Source organism: Marmota monax, unplaced genomic scaffold (assembly GCF_021218885.2).
Source record: "Marmota monax isolate L192 unplaced genomic scaffold, Marmota_monax_Labrador192_F-V1.1 WCK01_AAM20220418_F8-fsc00016, whole genome shotgun sequence".
In the NCBI taxonomy this organism is placed as follows: Eukaryota; Metazoa; Chordata; class Mammalia; order Rodentia; family Sciuridae; genus Marmota; species Marmota monax.
The window spans coordinates 25,808,344-25,824,416 of NW_026695209.1; the positions used below are offsets into that span (position 1 = coordinate 25,808,344).

Here is a 16,073-nt window from a genome sequence, read left to right on the forward strand (position 1 = left end):
ATCTCAAATACTCATGGGTGTCTGTCTTTCTCATGAAGCAGCTTGTGAATTGAATGTTTATTGAGTCATTCTGTAGCAACACAACTGAGAGTTTAATGCCATTATTACAAAGTACCATAAACTTGTTCTTTATCATTAACTGAATTCTGACATCTCTCTCTTTCTCTCCCTCTGCCTCTCTTTTTCTCTGTCTTATTTTAAACTGTATACTCCCCCAAGAAATTTTAAGTCCTATGTGGTCGGATGTCATCCTTCTCTTGTATCACCAGTGCTGGGTTGATAGGGAGAAAGATGAAAGCCATGCTTACAATTTAGAACATTATTTCTGCAGCGATAAAAACAGTGGCCACAGACACATGTTTAGCAGCTCCAAATCTCAGCCTAATAATGTGGTTTTCATAAAAATATAACCAATTTTACTCTTCCATTATTATTTAATTTTTAATAAAGTCCTCATATCCCATGGTTTATCAGGAAACTTTAACTTAGAAATAGTGGAACATGGTGCTTCAGATAAGTTGACACTGAGCTATCCCTCATCCCAACATTCAAGACTATAATTTTCATCTCTTTCCACTTCTGTGTTGCCCTGGAGTCCAAGAATCTTACTGAAGCCTCTAAATTCTTCAGTCACTTAATCCATAAGTCACTAATTCAAATGTCTACAAGAGCCAAGAATTTAATTGAGAGCATTGAATGCTGCTGTTTTGTATAATTGGGTGTGGTGGGAGCAAATGGAGATTTTTCTTTCTTGTGAGGGGGCTGTGGAGTGATTCTGTGCCAGTGTATAGCAATCCTAAAAGGAAAACCAAAAATGAAACATCCATTTGTGTCTAAGAACATTGTATTGACTACCACCTATAGAGAAAGAAACCCACCCTCTCCCCAATTTGGAGCTTTGGAAGACAATACCAATTACAATTCAGAAGAACATGAAATACTACATAGAAAGAAACAACAGAGACTTAGAGTGAGATTTAAGTCTTTACCAGAAAACTACAGTTCATGGAATTTTTAAAAACAAGGTAGAATGAACTGTGTTATGAAAAGATGAGAAAAGGTAAGAAAAAGAACATTGAGAAAAAGGCTCTTCAATGAAGCAATAAAAATGGTTCTTTTTGGAGAACTATTTTGATTCCTTTAGAGTGATATACATGAAGTTTTAAAAGATCTATTTTTAACTAGATGATGAAAAAAAACAATATTGCTTTTGAGAAATTGTGGGGAAAAAAAGACAATTAATCATAATACACATGTATAAAAGAGCAAATATACCACTACCACGACCCCACCCTTTTGGGAATCAGAGAAATCTTTTTAAAGATTTTTATATAGTTTTATATAGTTTTTTTTTTTAAGTGTCTTGTGAATATACCTGATGGTGACATTCACTGCAGTGTGTGTGTGTGTGTGTGTGTGTGTATATATATATATATATATATATATATATATATATATATGAAAATTAGATCTTGATATAGAAGGCTCTTCTACAAGACTTTTTTGGTTCATAAGTGTATGACTGGGTGAGATGTGCCTTCCTCTAAACCTTGGCATGTTACCCATCTGATATGGGGGGAAAATAAAGAAAGAAAAAAAAATACTGCTATACAAAATAAGCTATACAAAAAAAAATACTGCTATACAAAAATAATACAAAAGGACAAGTACTGTTTGTCCCACCCACATTAGGTATCTAGAGAAGTCAAATTCACAGAAACAAAAAATAGAATGAGTTGGTCTGGAGTCTGGGGCATGGGTTGCAGGGAGAGGGACTGAGGAATTATTTGTAAAGGGCACATAGTTTCAGTTTTAGAAGATAAATAAGGCTTCAGAGAAATATGGGAGTGATGTTTGAGGAACAATACAAATAAACCAAATAGTGCTTCACTGTTCAATTAAGAAAGGTTAACATGAAGAAAGATATGTCATATATATTTTAAAAATGAAAACACTACTTTAAAAATAAAGGATAAATATTCTGTAGTCCCAATTATACATATATAATTTAATTTAAATGATTTTAATGAATTGTTCCAATGCATTTGTTGCTAACTTTAAATTTTTAATTAATTTGAAGCAAAAATAAACAATACTCATAATTTTCTGTGTTAATGGCAATAAACAAATGTTAGCAAAATGATTCTGATCTCTAAGAGAACACATTATAATTATTTTTTAGAATAACAACTGTTTGACAGATAATTAATCCTTCAATATAAATCTAATGACCAAAAAACAATCTGTCTTTATTTCTCAAAACAATAACTTTGACCTCAAATTCTGAAACTGACAGGGTGATTTTACTCTCTGAGCAAATATAATACAGAACATTTTTAAGGGAAGCAGATATACCAAATACCCAGGTGATTCATTTTTTATTAAATTTTAAAATCAAAATAACCAACTTTACCACAGGAATGAATTAAAGCAGATATAATTACTAAGATTTTTGTCCTTAAGAGATAAAGATAATTAAGATAAATATAATGGCTCTATTTCTCTTTAATGTGTACTTTATGTATTAGTTACCTGCTTAAAATTCTATTTACACACACACACACACCTATATATTCAAAATTATTTTTAGTTAATAATGACAAATTAAATTTATTTAATCTTATCTGTATTTTTTACATTAAGAGATTAAACAAAGATCAAGGTCAGCATCAACCCACATTAAACTAAATTGATACATGTAAGAGATTTCTCCTGAAATATAGTGAGAAGATAATTGGAAATTTAAAAAAAAAAATTATAAACTGTACTAAAAAATATTTTCTGACAATATTAAAGTAGATGCCATTCATATTTTAGATTTAAGAAATTACTCTTTGATTTATTATATTCCCTGAAACTATTCAGAACAAAAATAACAATTATGGTGCTACAGCATGCATCTCCAACATATTTATACCTCTTTCTAGACTTCATAGGTGTATACTTATTCATTCAAGAAATGAGTGTTAACCATTATTTTGATACCTGAAAATAAAATCATTTGTAGGCCAAAAGTTACAAAAGGATAACTTATAATTCAATCCACAATTCTAAGGCAGAATCGAAATAAGGTCCTTATCAGAAGATTTTCTTGGGATTGGCAGTTGTTAATTGACGTTTGTTTCTACTATGTAATGCTGATTGGTGTGCAACCTTTTATAGCTAAAATAGGGATTGATGGAAAGAAAATGTATGTGTACCTCCTTAATGCAGCAGTATGAAAGCCCATAAAAGAATAATTCACAAACTCAAACACAAGGAGGGAGAGAGAAAGGGAGGAAAGTTATTTTTTTGCTTCCCTTGAGCAAACATGTAATTTCCATGATTTCTTTTTAATGACTGCGGTCTGCGGCCAGTAGGCACTGATTTATGAAAAGCTGTAAAAGATCAGGTGGAACTCTGTAGGACATCGTTTACAGCTGCACGGATTGAAACCTATCTAATTTGTCTAGTAAAAGTGTGAGCTCACGGTGCACATCACCCGGCCTATAAATTTCCCCTTCAGACCTACCGTCTGGGGCTGGGTCTAAAAAAATCGCAAGGCTTGCAGCTGCTCAAAAGCCCAGATTCCCTTGGTGCGCATGAAGAGACATCACAGGCTCTTCACAGTGAGAGACAAATTCCTATCCATTGATAAACTCTCCAGATGTCCTCTCAGAGGAGGAAAGAAACCAATTTTTATTCGAAATCCCCAGAGAAATCCTGGAAGTGGAAAAATGATACTTTGCGGGGCTGGTTATTCTGAGGTCACTGGCATTAACTTAGGTCATTTTTTTTTTGTCTTGGTTGTACTTTGATCCAAGTCATAAACAGAAAAACTCAGTTGGGGTCACTCTAATCCCTAATCCACACGTCCTGTTCTATTTCAATTTGTTTATACTAATTTTCTCCAAACTCTTGTTGAGCCTGGCTGATGTGTTGAGTTTAAAAATACAGACCATTTTGAGTTAAGAAGAAAACATGCATTTTGTTATTAGGCACACTTCATAAATATTCTGAATAAATGTCCTGGGGTTTGATTCTTTGTACCCACAAACCCATAAATAAAATGTATTACTATTCTTGGGACTAAGAGTAGACATTTGGTTCTGTTAATACAGCTACTGTTAACATAGAAACTGTGATGAGTGTGTGTGTGTGTGTGTGTGTGTGCACGTGTGCAAGTGTGCCTGCTCGCCTGTGGATTTTAGTATCCTATTGTTTCATTTCTTGACATCACTTCATTATTCTTGTAAAATTTTCTAACACCTTATTTAATACTATTTCTATCAACTTCAATTACTGTTTCAATGACTTATCTAAAGAGTTTGATATAATATCTACTGTTTGCTAGTGACAGAAGCTTTTTCACTTATGGTAGCTATCTTAAAACAATCAGAATAGTTTGTAAGTTTTGGAACTTGGATTGAATATTTGTATTTGTAATTCTTGAAGTGTTTCAGAAAATAACAAAAGATAAGAAACTTTTAACTTCAAAAAAATGAATTTACTTTGATTCTTTTATAGATGAGTAATTTAGAGAATCATAGAAAATTAGTCATAAATATTTCAGAAAGGAATAATTTTTAAAATGTCGTATTTTATAGTTTCTTGGGCAGCACTAACGAAAAGGAGATTAATACTCTTTAAAATATGCCTGATTTTTGTCTGCTTTTTAGATAACCTCTTAAAGTTAGTTAAAACTAAATCATATCACGTAAATATAAATTATTGGCTCTATAGTTAAATTTTTAAATTTATAATTTAAATACAATATAGAAGAACCTCAGTTGTCAAGATTAGTTTAAAGAGAGAGAAGATAGAAAAATCCTCGACTTTCAAATCTCCTTCAGTTTACAAATGATCAGGATAGGGAAAGAAATAGCTATTGATCTTTATTTTTCACAGTATGGAAATAGCAACAGAACCAAAATGCAATCTTACCATTTTTTTCCTTAAACTCCACATTAAAATCTGACCATTTTAATATAATAATTTTAATGCATCCCCATAAATACCTAGATGTGCAGTCAATTTACAGGTTCTCATGTGCTCTGGGCAATAGCATGTCGGTTTAGGGCATGATCTAAAAATCATAATGTACCTTCCCAATTATAAAGTAGAGATTAGGCTGTGATGCATCTAGTTGAAATGCTAATAACATTTTATTACAATAATGGACACTGAAATGCCAGAAAGCAGGATAGCACATCCATTTACAAACACTAGCTATGGAATCATTGTGAGCTTATAAAAGTTATTGATTTTTCTAATGAGGGCCCTAACAATGCCAATTTGACAGGGTTGTTGCACTGTGTACATATTATGTGATAAACTTCTAGTTACTCAAAGTGGTAATTAACAAGGTCACTGCATTCCTAGTATTTGACATACAGTGGCATTTACTACATAATGTACTTTTAAAAATTTTAGAAATATAAACCATTTCATTGAGTTTGTTACCTTAAGTTGGAATAATGAACAGCTAACAGAGCATGCTCAGTATAAGGCAGCATCACTGTAAGTATGGCCTACATGTGCTCCTTTAATCTACAATTGTGGAAAACCTGTATTATTTCCAACATCACCATTTTACAGGTGAGAAAACCAAAGATAAAAAGCCCTCAGAATCACACAGGTGGAGTGTGTCATGCCCAGGATTCATCTCAGGCCTTAGGGTTCCAGTATCTATTCAATGAACCACAATACTTCATGGCATGTAAAAGTCAAAGAGGCCACATCATGGAATCATAGAAAGCTCAAGAGGAAACAGGGTACATGCAATATAAACAATGTTTCACCAGAATGATACAGCATAGTGGTTAAAAGTATGGGCTCTGCTATAAAATAACATATGTGTAAATCCTGATTCTGCCTCTTTTGCCTGAAGGAACCTATATTATAATTTTTATTTTCTGCTTCCTCATTTAACATAAGGTGGCTAGAATTATTGTCTAATATTGTAAAGGATAAGGTCTTTCACATCTGTAATGTGCTTAGCTTAGTACTGAGCACATTAAAAAGGATTGGGGATTTTTGTGGCTTAGTGATTAAGTGTCCCTGGGTTCAATCCCCAGTACAAAAAAAAAAAGGGGGGCGGGAAAGAGAGACGGGCGGGAAAGAGAGACGGGCCGGGGGGCGGGGGGGGGGGCTTAATAGCTACTTTGTGCTCACATTCTCTTCCTTAAGAGAAAAAAATAAATAAACAAAGTGTGAGGTCAATAAATTGTCTACCCAATAACTGGCCTGAGTCTTATAAGTTAAAGGACAATTAAAAAGGTCACAGAAAGCTGAAAAAAAAAAAATACCCAAAGGGAGTTCACTAGCAGGCTGCTTTTCCTGGCTTTTCAGGGTTACAGATATAGTCTTCTCCATTTCCTTTATGTCATTTCTGCTTTTTTGATGCAGCAGATCTCACAGGTGTTCATAGGTCTTGTGATCAGATCTGTCATTACATAGAACAACTCTAGAAGTCTCTCTTCTTAATGCTGATTTTATTACACAATATAAATCATAATCACAATTTATATTTATTTATATATCTCTGCATATATATATATATATATATAGATAGATAGATAGATATATAGATATAAATATATACATGCATATACATATATACAATACATCATATCATATCATATTCATTTTGTGTTGTCAACTATGTATTTCATTTATTATTGCTTATCTACTGCTTTTCTACTTTTTTTGCAATTTGTCCATTATTGGCATTTGTAACATTATTTATATCTGTACTGAATTTATGTTCCTTTCTAGTTTGCTTAGATTGTTCAAACACTTTTTTAAACAGCAACCTGTACGAGGTCCACGGTAAACATTCAGTGGGCAGGATTTAATATTGAAACAACTGAACCTATCAGCAAGACCGAAAGCAAAGAATTTCTTGTCTTGTGTATGCTCTAACTGTATCCTAAATTATACCCTTTTTGTTAATGATTAAACAAATTGAATTATTAAAAAATGTATGGGTATATTTATGCCTTTCACAGGCAAAGCTTCAGTGATTTCAAAAGCAGTCATGAGTCCAGAGGGGAGCACTTAGACAGGATGATTACACAGTCTTCTCCCAGGCTGCCAGCTTGAACAGATGAAGACTTCATGGCAGATCAATTCGACAAATAAACAGGAACACCACGTGAAATCTGGAAGTTCCTACTGATGATGGTGTTAAATTTTGACACATGGCAACTCTGCTGAGTCCTGATCTCTCTCCCTTTGGTATTTTCTTTTCTCACAGGCCATCAAACCTTCTTCTGGACCAAAGCAATGTGGATATCACTACCTTCTGCACGACAGGTGACTGGCTTAATGGAGTCCGGACAGCACACTGCAAGGAAATCTTCACAGGCGTGGAGTACAGTTCTTGTGACACCATAGCCAAGATTTCCACAGAGTAAGAAATATTTATTAAGAAGGATGAATGATTATGAACTTTCTACTGAACACACCTGTTTTGGATTAATGTGTTATAAACATAACTTATACCTCTGAAGTACAAGCCCAGTGTCTCCTGTATGCACTGGGCTAGTCCCTGGACCTTCTTGTGACCTTTCTAGATTAATATGTGATGAGGATTCTTCCTTTCATGAGTGAGCCCCAGGACAGGTGACTACTTGGTACTCTGGTGTTCATATACACCCATGAACCCAAGCTCTTATTTTAAAGTATAGACAACATAGCATGATGGTTTTTATATAATAAGAATTGTTATTTTTAAATAAATAAATCCATTTTAATGTGCTATATTTCTGAGACAGTGATCATTTGGTATCAGGAATCTTTTGATATAAGAAACTCCTGGATTTAAGCAAAGGGGATTTGTATAGAATTTAGTGAATCCAGTGAGTAATCATAAAAATTTGTCATCACTCACAAGATGTGGTAATTGGACACTTGAAAGTAAAGAGCTGAGAAAGTTCCATCCTTCATATCTACATGAATGAGGGCCAGTTTACTTCATTTCCTAACCTGACTGCATCTTTTTTTTTTCTTTTGTTGCTCAGTAACTTTTCCTATTTTCTATGCACAAAGCTAACAGTGGCTTTCTAAACTCTAAGTCATACTTTCATTCAACTGGCCAGGGAATAACTATAAATTCTGAGTCCCCAGGAAAGAATCCAGGACTGGCTTACTTTCACTTGTAGATTGGAACCTTCAAAGTAATATATTTGTAGTTATTTGTCAGTTTTGTTCCAAATAAGAAATATGAGATATCGTGGACCTGTTTCTAGTAGGGGCCCTTTCTTGAAGGCAAGATGGAGAAATGTCCCCCAAAAAAGAGGTTCATACTTGGCAGATACACCAAAAGTTGTTCAGTATGTTGCTGCTTGCATAGTCTGTTGGGAAACTATGTTCATACTTCTTCAGTCTTCCCGTCTTTGCTTTGGTCCATTAACAAAACCCATTAGACCTCTCAAGTTTCCTCAAACTTATCTTTTCCAAATAATACTTGAATATTTAAATGTTATTGAATATATACAGATTTCTATCATCACATTGTCAACCATTTAAACAGTGACTGTGCTCAACAACAGATTAGATGTCAAAAATCAATATGTAATTTAAACATACAGGTACAAGTGCCCAAAAATTAGTGTATAATTTATGCTATGATATTTCAATCAGAAACATATAAGACCACAAAAATATCTACAGGAAGGGTTTATTACTATTGAAGAGGGGGAAATAAACTCAGAATATAAACTCATGTTAATCTATTTACCATGCTTCGGAGTTCCTGTTTAAAGTGGAAGGTAATGTTTGTTGAATATAATTCTGACCCAATCAACAATAGACTTTGAGTTTCTGTATTTTGATCAGACACAGTCCCAGGATATATTCACCCATTTGAACATTTTTATAAATTCTTATTATAGTAACATAAACAGTTAGGGTTATGATATACAAGACATCTGCTTTAGAGCACAGAAGCATAACAAAGAATAAGCACAAAGTTGAATATTTGCACACCATTGCCAGATTTTCAAAGGCAAAGTTATGCAAATGTTTATTATAAAAAAATACCAACACTCAGAGCTTTTAGATAATGAAACACTATATTGAAGTGGATGAGGCATAACACTGTTAATAAGATTAACTGCTAGTTCATAATTTACATAGAGTCAGCATTATAAGCTGTGGCTGTGGTAAGAAAGCTATTTGCTCAAAAAAGATGCAATGGCAGCATTTGTTATACTTCTAAGTGAGTGACATACTTATGTCAACAGTACAGTGTTGGACGTTAAACTCTTTTTGGCTGTGTAGAATATTTCCCTTCATTGCTACTTGTGTTTGAACAATCTACAAATAAATGTTCAAGCTGAAAGCTGACTTTTCTGGAAAGACTAGGCTCTTGTGGGTTTCTTCTTCATACTGAGCAGATGTCTCAGATTTTTCTGTATTTAGAATAGTGTTAGATTCCCATGTATTTCCCTGAAACTCCTCAAAAGGAATTGTTTTCTTCCTTAAGTCACCACAATGTTGTGTTCCTCATGCTCCTATTTTATATTACAAAAATGAGTATTTGTGAAAGTTCTTTATACACTGATAATTGAGGCAAATCTAATCAGGCAACATTTTCACCTTAAATCCTATAAATAAACAATTTAATGAGATATTCTTTCCTTTTGCAGCCTTGGACTTTTGCAGTTGGAGCTTGATTACTTCAATCTCTGTTTTCTTTGGGCCATACAGACTCAATTCTGACATGCTTCTGAAACTTCCCAAAATGACTCCCTTGAACAAATAACTCCAGAGATTCTCCTAAAGAGTTTCCTAAGATGAATATTGCATTTCTTTTGCTTTTTTCCCATTTAGATGATGAAATCACGGAGAAAGGTCAATGGAGTTTTGCCCTCCAAGAAATATTTATATATTCTAATTAATTTAGGGATTTCATTAAAATGCAAACTACTCATCTACCTTTCAAATAAAGCTCAAAATGTATGCAGTTTTATTCAATAAAAATATTTTAAGGTATAATTTCATAGTGTTAAATGAATTTAGGAAGGTCAAAATGAGCAAGGAAGAGAGAAAAGGAAAGGGAGAGGGACAACAGCTGTGGAAAACGAAAAGAGAATCAAGTGTTGGAATGAAGACCAGATAAATTGCTCTCTGCCCTTACTCTGCACCCTATAATGCCATTTTCCAAGTGTGGTCCCCTGTCCCTTTGTCTCTGAAGTTCCAGATAACAGATTAGCCTCTGGTCTCAGTCTTTAACTGTTCCACAGTCTTCAACTTTTTCATACTTCTTCTGAATAGGATCACACAAAAGAGGAGAGCCCACATGGCATGTTATTGAGACTTCTGGTTAGCTGGGTATTCAGGATGATTTTGGACACGGCAGAATGGAGGGTAGAAAATATATTATAGCAAGCAACAGAAACAGTAGAGGGTACAAGAAAATCAACAAAGGGATAACTAAAAGGAATAGTTTATTTAATTATATTTTTCAAGGTCTAATACAATCTTCTTTTTTTAATGGTGCTGGGGATAAAACCTGGGGCCTCGGGTATGACAGGCAAGCACTCTATCACTGAGCCACATCCCTTGGTCAAGACCCAATATAATCTTGCATTAAACATTAAAAATATATAGATCTGTTTGCTGATTGTGGGTTCCTGGACAGAATCTTAGAGTCTTATGCAGACAATTTCCAGAGGAACATGTTTGAGAGATGTATCTGTGAAGAAGTGGTGAATTCAGTTTCAAATTAAACTGTAAACTCTCTGCATCAGATTTTTTTTCCCACTACTTGAAGATGAATATTGTAGTTTAGAAGGGAAGATTAGGACCAAGCATCATGACATGTATTATAAGTCACCATGCTCAAATGTTCCAGGGTTCAGATTATTAGCATATTACGTATATTTCAATATTTTTCTGCTTTCCATATTGTCATTTATTCTTTAATAAAGAAAACCAATCAGAAAGAAAGGCTATCAGTTTGCTACATGGTAATAAAGCCTGTGGGATAAAATAAGAAAGAAGAGAGAGTAGGGAGTGCAGACACAAGTGCAGGGAGACTTTATAATATGTCTTAAGAGGGGCAAGAAAGTTCTTATTAGAGGCCGAGATTTGAGTAAAGACCTCAAAGATATGTTTATATGAAAAAAATATTGGGGCAGGAATAAATAGTTCATAATATACACATTTAGCTAAGTCTTTTATACCTTAAATGAAATTCCTTATGTTTTTGTAGACTTTTAGTGCCCAATTTCTGAATTAAAACTTTAAAATTTAACAGAGATGTGTTTGTTATTTTTTTATTTCAAAACGATTGTATAAAGAGTTTTTCCAGATATCTATAGCTGTACACACTAAAAGGCTAAAAAAACAGCAATTTTATCATGCATCCCAGCATCATGGGTGTGCATTTGGACAGAGGTTAGGTGGGTTATTTTAAGTGCTCTCACTTTGGTGTTGATGTCAGCATTTAGCAGATGAATGAACTGATCTTGTCTGGGGAGATGGAGGCTGAATTCAGATGTCTGCCTTTGTATACAAGAGTATGCAGCAGGCCTCTGTAATGACTGTAGGTCAAGTGTTTGTACATGGCCTCTCTTGTGCCCTGGTCTCAGGATAGTCAGACTTACATGGCAGCTCTGTGGCCATGAGAATTTTTGCAGAGATAAAAAGTGGAGGAGGGTCTGGGGATGTGGCTCAAGTGGTAACACACTTGCCTGGCATGCTCGAGGCGCTGGGTTTGATCCTCAGCACCACGTAAAAATAAAGATGTGTGTCCACCGAAAACTGAAAAATAAATACTAAAAAATTCTCTCTCTCTCTCTCTCTCTCTCTCTCTCTCTCTCTTAAAAAAAAAAAGTGGAGGACTTCAACTTTTTAAGACCGAAGTACCGATACAATTTCACTTCTGACTTCTAACCTGTGATAGATAAAGCAGTCCCAGAGCTGGCCCTCATTTAGGCAAGGTGGATAAAACCCCAGAAAGCATGTGTGACCTTCTGTATTAGTTGGGCTTATAAATTAAAAAAAAAAAAAATAGTTGGGATGCAATTACAAATTATCATGCTGGCTTGAACAACAGAAACTCATTCTCTAATAATTCTGGAGGCAGAAATCTGAAATCAAAATATCAGCAAGAATACATGCGTTCCAAAGTCTCTAGGGGAGAATCCTTTCTTGGTCTTCCAGCTTCACCTGAATTCTGATGGTCTTGATTTGTTGAAATATAACTCCAATCTCTGTCTCCAATTTTATATAACTTTCCTTTCTCTGTCATTGTGTCCTTTTTTTTTATCTCTTATAGGAAAACTCTCCCTGGATTAAGTATTAATGCTAGTCCTGTAAGATATCATTTTGATCCTTGTTTTAATTACATCTACAAAGAGCCTACTTCCAAATAAGGTCACAGTGTCAAGTTCTGCGTTGACAGAAATTTTATGAAAACACCATTTAATTCACCACACTGTCTATATTCTACCAGAAGATACAGATAAAATAGTCAAGACATAACACAGGATGAGATAAAATCAGAAATTTAGGTTCAAAGTACTAGGATATATAATTGTGTGAGTTATGCTAATTAAAAATCTCCTGTTTATATATACTATCCAAGAAATCATGATTCTCATCAGATTTTTTTTTTTTTTACAGAGACATGAAAAAGGTTGGTGTTACTGTGGTTGGGCCACAGAAGAAGATCATCAGTAGCATTAAAGCTCTAGAAACTCAATCCAAGAATGGTCCAGTTCCAGTGTGAAGAACTTCTTCTGAAGGAGCCCATGGAAGATGTGACATCACTCTATAGACAGATGATAATGCTGGAGATGCCAGTGGAAGTTCTTTGTCCAATAAGACACTCATATACGAGTACAAATGCCTTAAAATGGAATTGAAAAACTCTTTATTTTCCCCTATCATTTAGTGAATGGGTGGGTGGGTATATTTTGATTTGATAATTGCTTTTTTGAATATTAGTTGATAGATTACATTTAAATTCTTCAGTGCAAAATGGTGAAGAACTAGCATAGAGCCATTGATCATAAACTGACTATCACAAAAGAAAAACAAGTGAAATAACAAAATGGACATGATGGCTTCATTTATGAATAGCCACAAAAGAAAAGACTTGTGATATTTTTTTACACAGAAGAAATCTGTAACAGGTATTTTGTTTCTTTAAAAACAAGCAAAATAGAGGAGTTTATACCTCAAACTATCTGGCCATATTTACTACCTTATCATCGTATTATTCTCTTTTATCTGTTGAAAGCATATAGAGAAGAATTTTGTAGTTGTTTTGAGTACTATACATTTTAATTGTTAGTATCCTTAAGTGTATCATGTAAAAATGTGTCTTAATTTTTGAAAAAAAGTATGTATTTATTTTCTTTTGAATTGTCTTTATTGTTTTATATTTATGCCTTATTGATTTAATTTGGATTTGTTACAGCCAAGTGCCAAATGCTCTCTCAAACTGTCAGCAGTAGAAAACTTGTTTAACAAGACACAGAGAATGAAGGGTTTCTTTTCAGATATTCTGAGCCATCCACTCATATCTATTTAAAAAAATGTAACACTTGTCCTGTTCATTCAGTAACCAAATTTCTCACTGTCTGAATTATCCCATTCATTTTTGTCTCTCCATTTATTATAAACCATATGCTCCTAATTTAGTACATACTGGCTTGCATGTAATAGAATTTTAACCAGACATTCCTTTCCTGCTCTGATGCTCAGAAGCCATCAGCTCCTTCCATTTATGAAGGAGCCATGTTAGAGCTCAGAGAATAGCTACACTGGAAAGACCGGAAATGCTATTTAGATTGTTGCTTTAATTGACAACACAGCTGAATGGCCAATGCATGAATGAAAAAATCACTTACTGACTTTGAAAAGTCACTTAGTATCTTTGCTTAAATTTGATGGAATTGATGATAATTAAACTGCACATCTGTATCACTGAGGTTTAAACCAATTAATTAAACATTGTTATCATCAATTTCATATAATTATCTTTAACCGTCTTCCATTCAGTACACCTATTGTAATTTTGGTGTATAAAACTAGAAGCCTTGAACTTCTTTGCATTTATTGAACATACCACTTTTGAAATAGCTAGCCATCTAGCAAATGCCTCAAAAATCTATAGGCATTGAAGAAATGTCTCATTTTAGGGATTTAGCTGTTACATGAAGGCCACCAATGAGCATGTTCATTAAGATCCAAAAGGATGTACCTGGTGGAAATCTAGCTACCAATATATTCTTATGCAACATTTTAGATCTACCTATACTCTTTCTAATGCTGATATGATACTGTCATGGATATAAGGAATGCGTAGGTCATGAGAATAGAATGGATGAAACAATGCTACAACATTTTTGATTGTATGCAAAATGGGACACTAAAGGAATAGAAATTCCAATAACAGATCAAAATTCACAAGTAATAATCTATTGTAGATATAGTGTAATAAGGCTTAGATTGTGTTTTTTAAAATGTCAGACTGTTTTCCAAATTTTGACAACATTCTTTTATAGTCAAATCATGCTATTAGAATTTTATATTGGATATGTAAGAGCATGAACTTTTTAAAAAGGCATATGCAATTATAAAATTAATCAAACATTTCAGTTAAGCCAGCTAGAAGCAGAAGGAAAAAAATTCTTCTAATTAAGTATTTTGTTTTGGAATATTAGACTGAGATTCAAATCTGGCTTCAATCTCATTTTTTCCCAGAGTAGCATTTAATTGTTTTAGACACTATTCTGGGTATACTCAACAAAATCTGTGCATTTCATAAAGTAGTAGAAATTGAGGATTGTTGTATCTATTGCACTTATTTTGGCTGTGTATTTTTATTTGAAAGTAGAGGTTGTATATACAACCTTTTCAATTTTTTTTAATATTCTTCATGATTACTTTTCATTTTTTTCAGTATTTTTCTACCTGACTTCTTATAAATTTACTTTACATAATTCTTACCTGTACATATGTAAACATAGCAGTGTACGATTCTTAACTGTGGAGTAGAGGTACTAAGAATGCTCATGGCCATCTCTTTGTACAGGAATTGCATTGACTTTCAATAAACATGAAGCCACAAGTCCTTCACAATGTCATGTACCATATTATCTGTTTTGTATCTTAAATTTGATTTATACATATTATTTATTTCTGGTAAAACACACAGTTTATGCTGTACTAGGTATCTATTAAGCCATGTACAAATGTGATACGGTTAGCAATATGTGTTTACTTTAACCTTGTCTTTTCAAAACATTGCTCATTTAGTTTGTGCTGTGCAATGTAGATGGCCTCTTACTAATGTAAAATGATTTGTAGTGGAAACAGTTATATTTTTATAATAAACATAATGAAAATATTTTTACAGATTGGAATACAGAATTGGTCTTTGAAGCTTTTTTAAAAATTACAAAAGTATGGCCTTTTTAAACAGTAATATAATGAAATTTATACAAGTTACAAAGAATGTGCTTCTCTTTTTTTCCCTTCCATTAGTAAGGAAGGATTTATATGATGTAATCCACTTTTTGTGCCAATCTCATTATCAGTAAGCTAGTAAAACAACCAGTAAATATGATCTTTATAATTAATAAATACAGCTATATCAGGCAGTGCTCTTTTGATTACTTACTACAAAAAAAATTATCTTAAGGAAACAAGAAAATGCTTAGTTCATGTCATCATCTCCCAAATTGTACAGGTGCAGTTGTAAGCAGAAATTAAAAAAAAATATTAGGATTATTCTCTCACTCTGCATCTTCTTCTTTTAACCGTGTTTTTCTCCAAACTGGGTTAATTTGCAAGCTATATCTTACATGATATAGTTAATATAATTGCACTCTAGTTAATATAATTCTATATTTCAGTTCCTGTGAAGTAATTTCTGTTACTTAATTATTCTAACGGAATACTGAGGTCTTTCCTTGGGTCACAACCCCAACCTGGATCAGTTCAGGTAGGGAAATAATTTACTCAGAGTGGTAGGTACTCAGTACTGTGCTTGTCCTTGCAGATAGTGGATGGGCTTATATGGATGTGAGACTCTACAGGGTCTAAAGGTTTCAAAGTTGTTCTCATCTAAA

At 33.5% G+C, this 16,073-nt stretch overlaps 1 protein-coding gene across 2 annotated transcripts in view; it reads left to right on the plus strand.

Moving 5' to 3' along the window:
- Epha3 (EPH receptor A3) overlaps nucleotides 1–15,704 on the plus strand; it is a 359,499-nt gene extending 343,795 nt beyond the window's left edge. Inside the window, exons 16-17 of one of the 2 annotated variants that reach the window (XM_058574534.1) lie at nucleotides 7,238–7,393; nucleotides 12,616–15,704. In XM_058574534.1, coding sequence (XP_058430517.1) covers nucleotides 7,238–7,393; nucleotides 12,616–12,721 — 262 coding nt within the window. In that variant the 3' untranslated portion in view covers nucleotides 12,722–15,704. The remainder of the gene's footprint in view (nucleotides 1–7,237; nucleotides 7,394–12,615) is intronic. The other variant, XM_046430575.2, reaches the window with a different exon arrangement.
- Nucleotides 15,705–16,073: the final 369 nt, after the last annotated feature.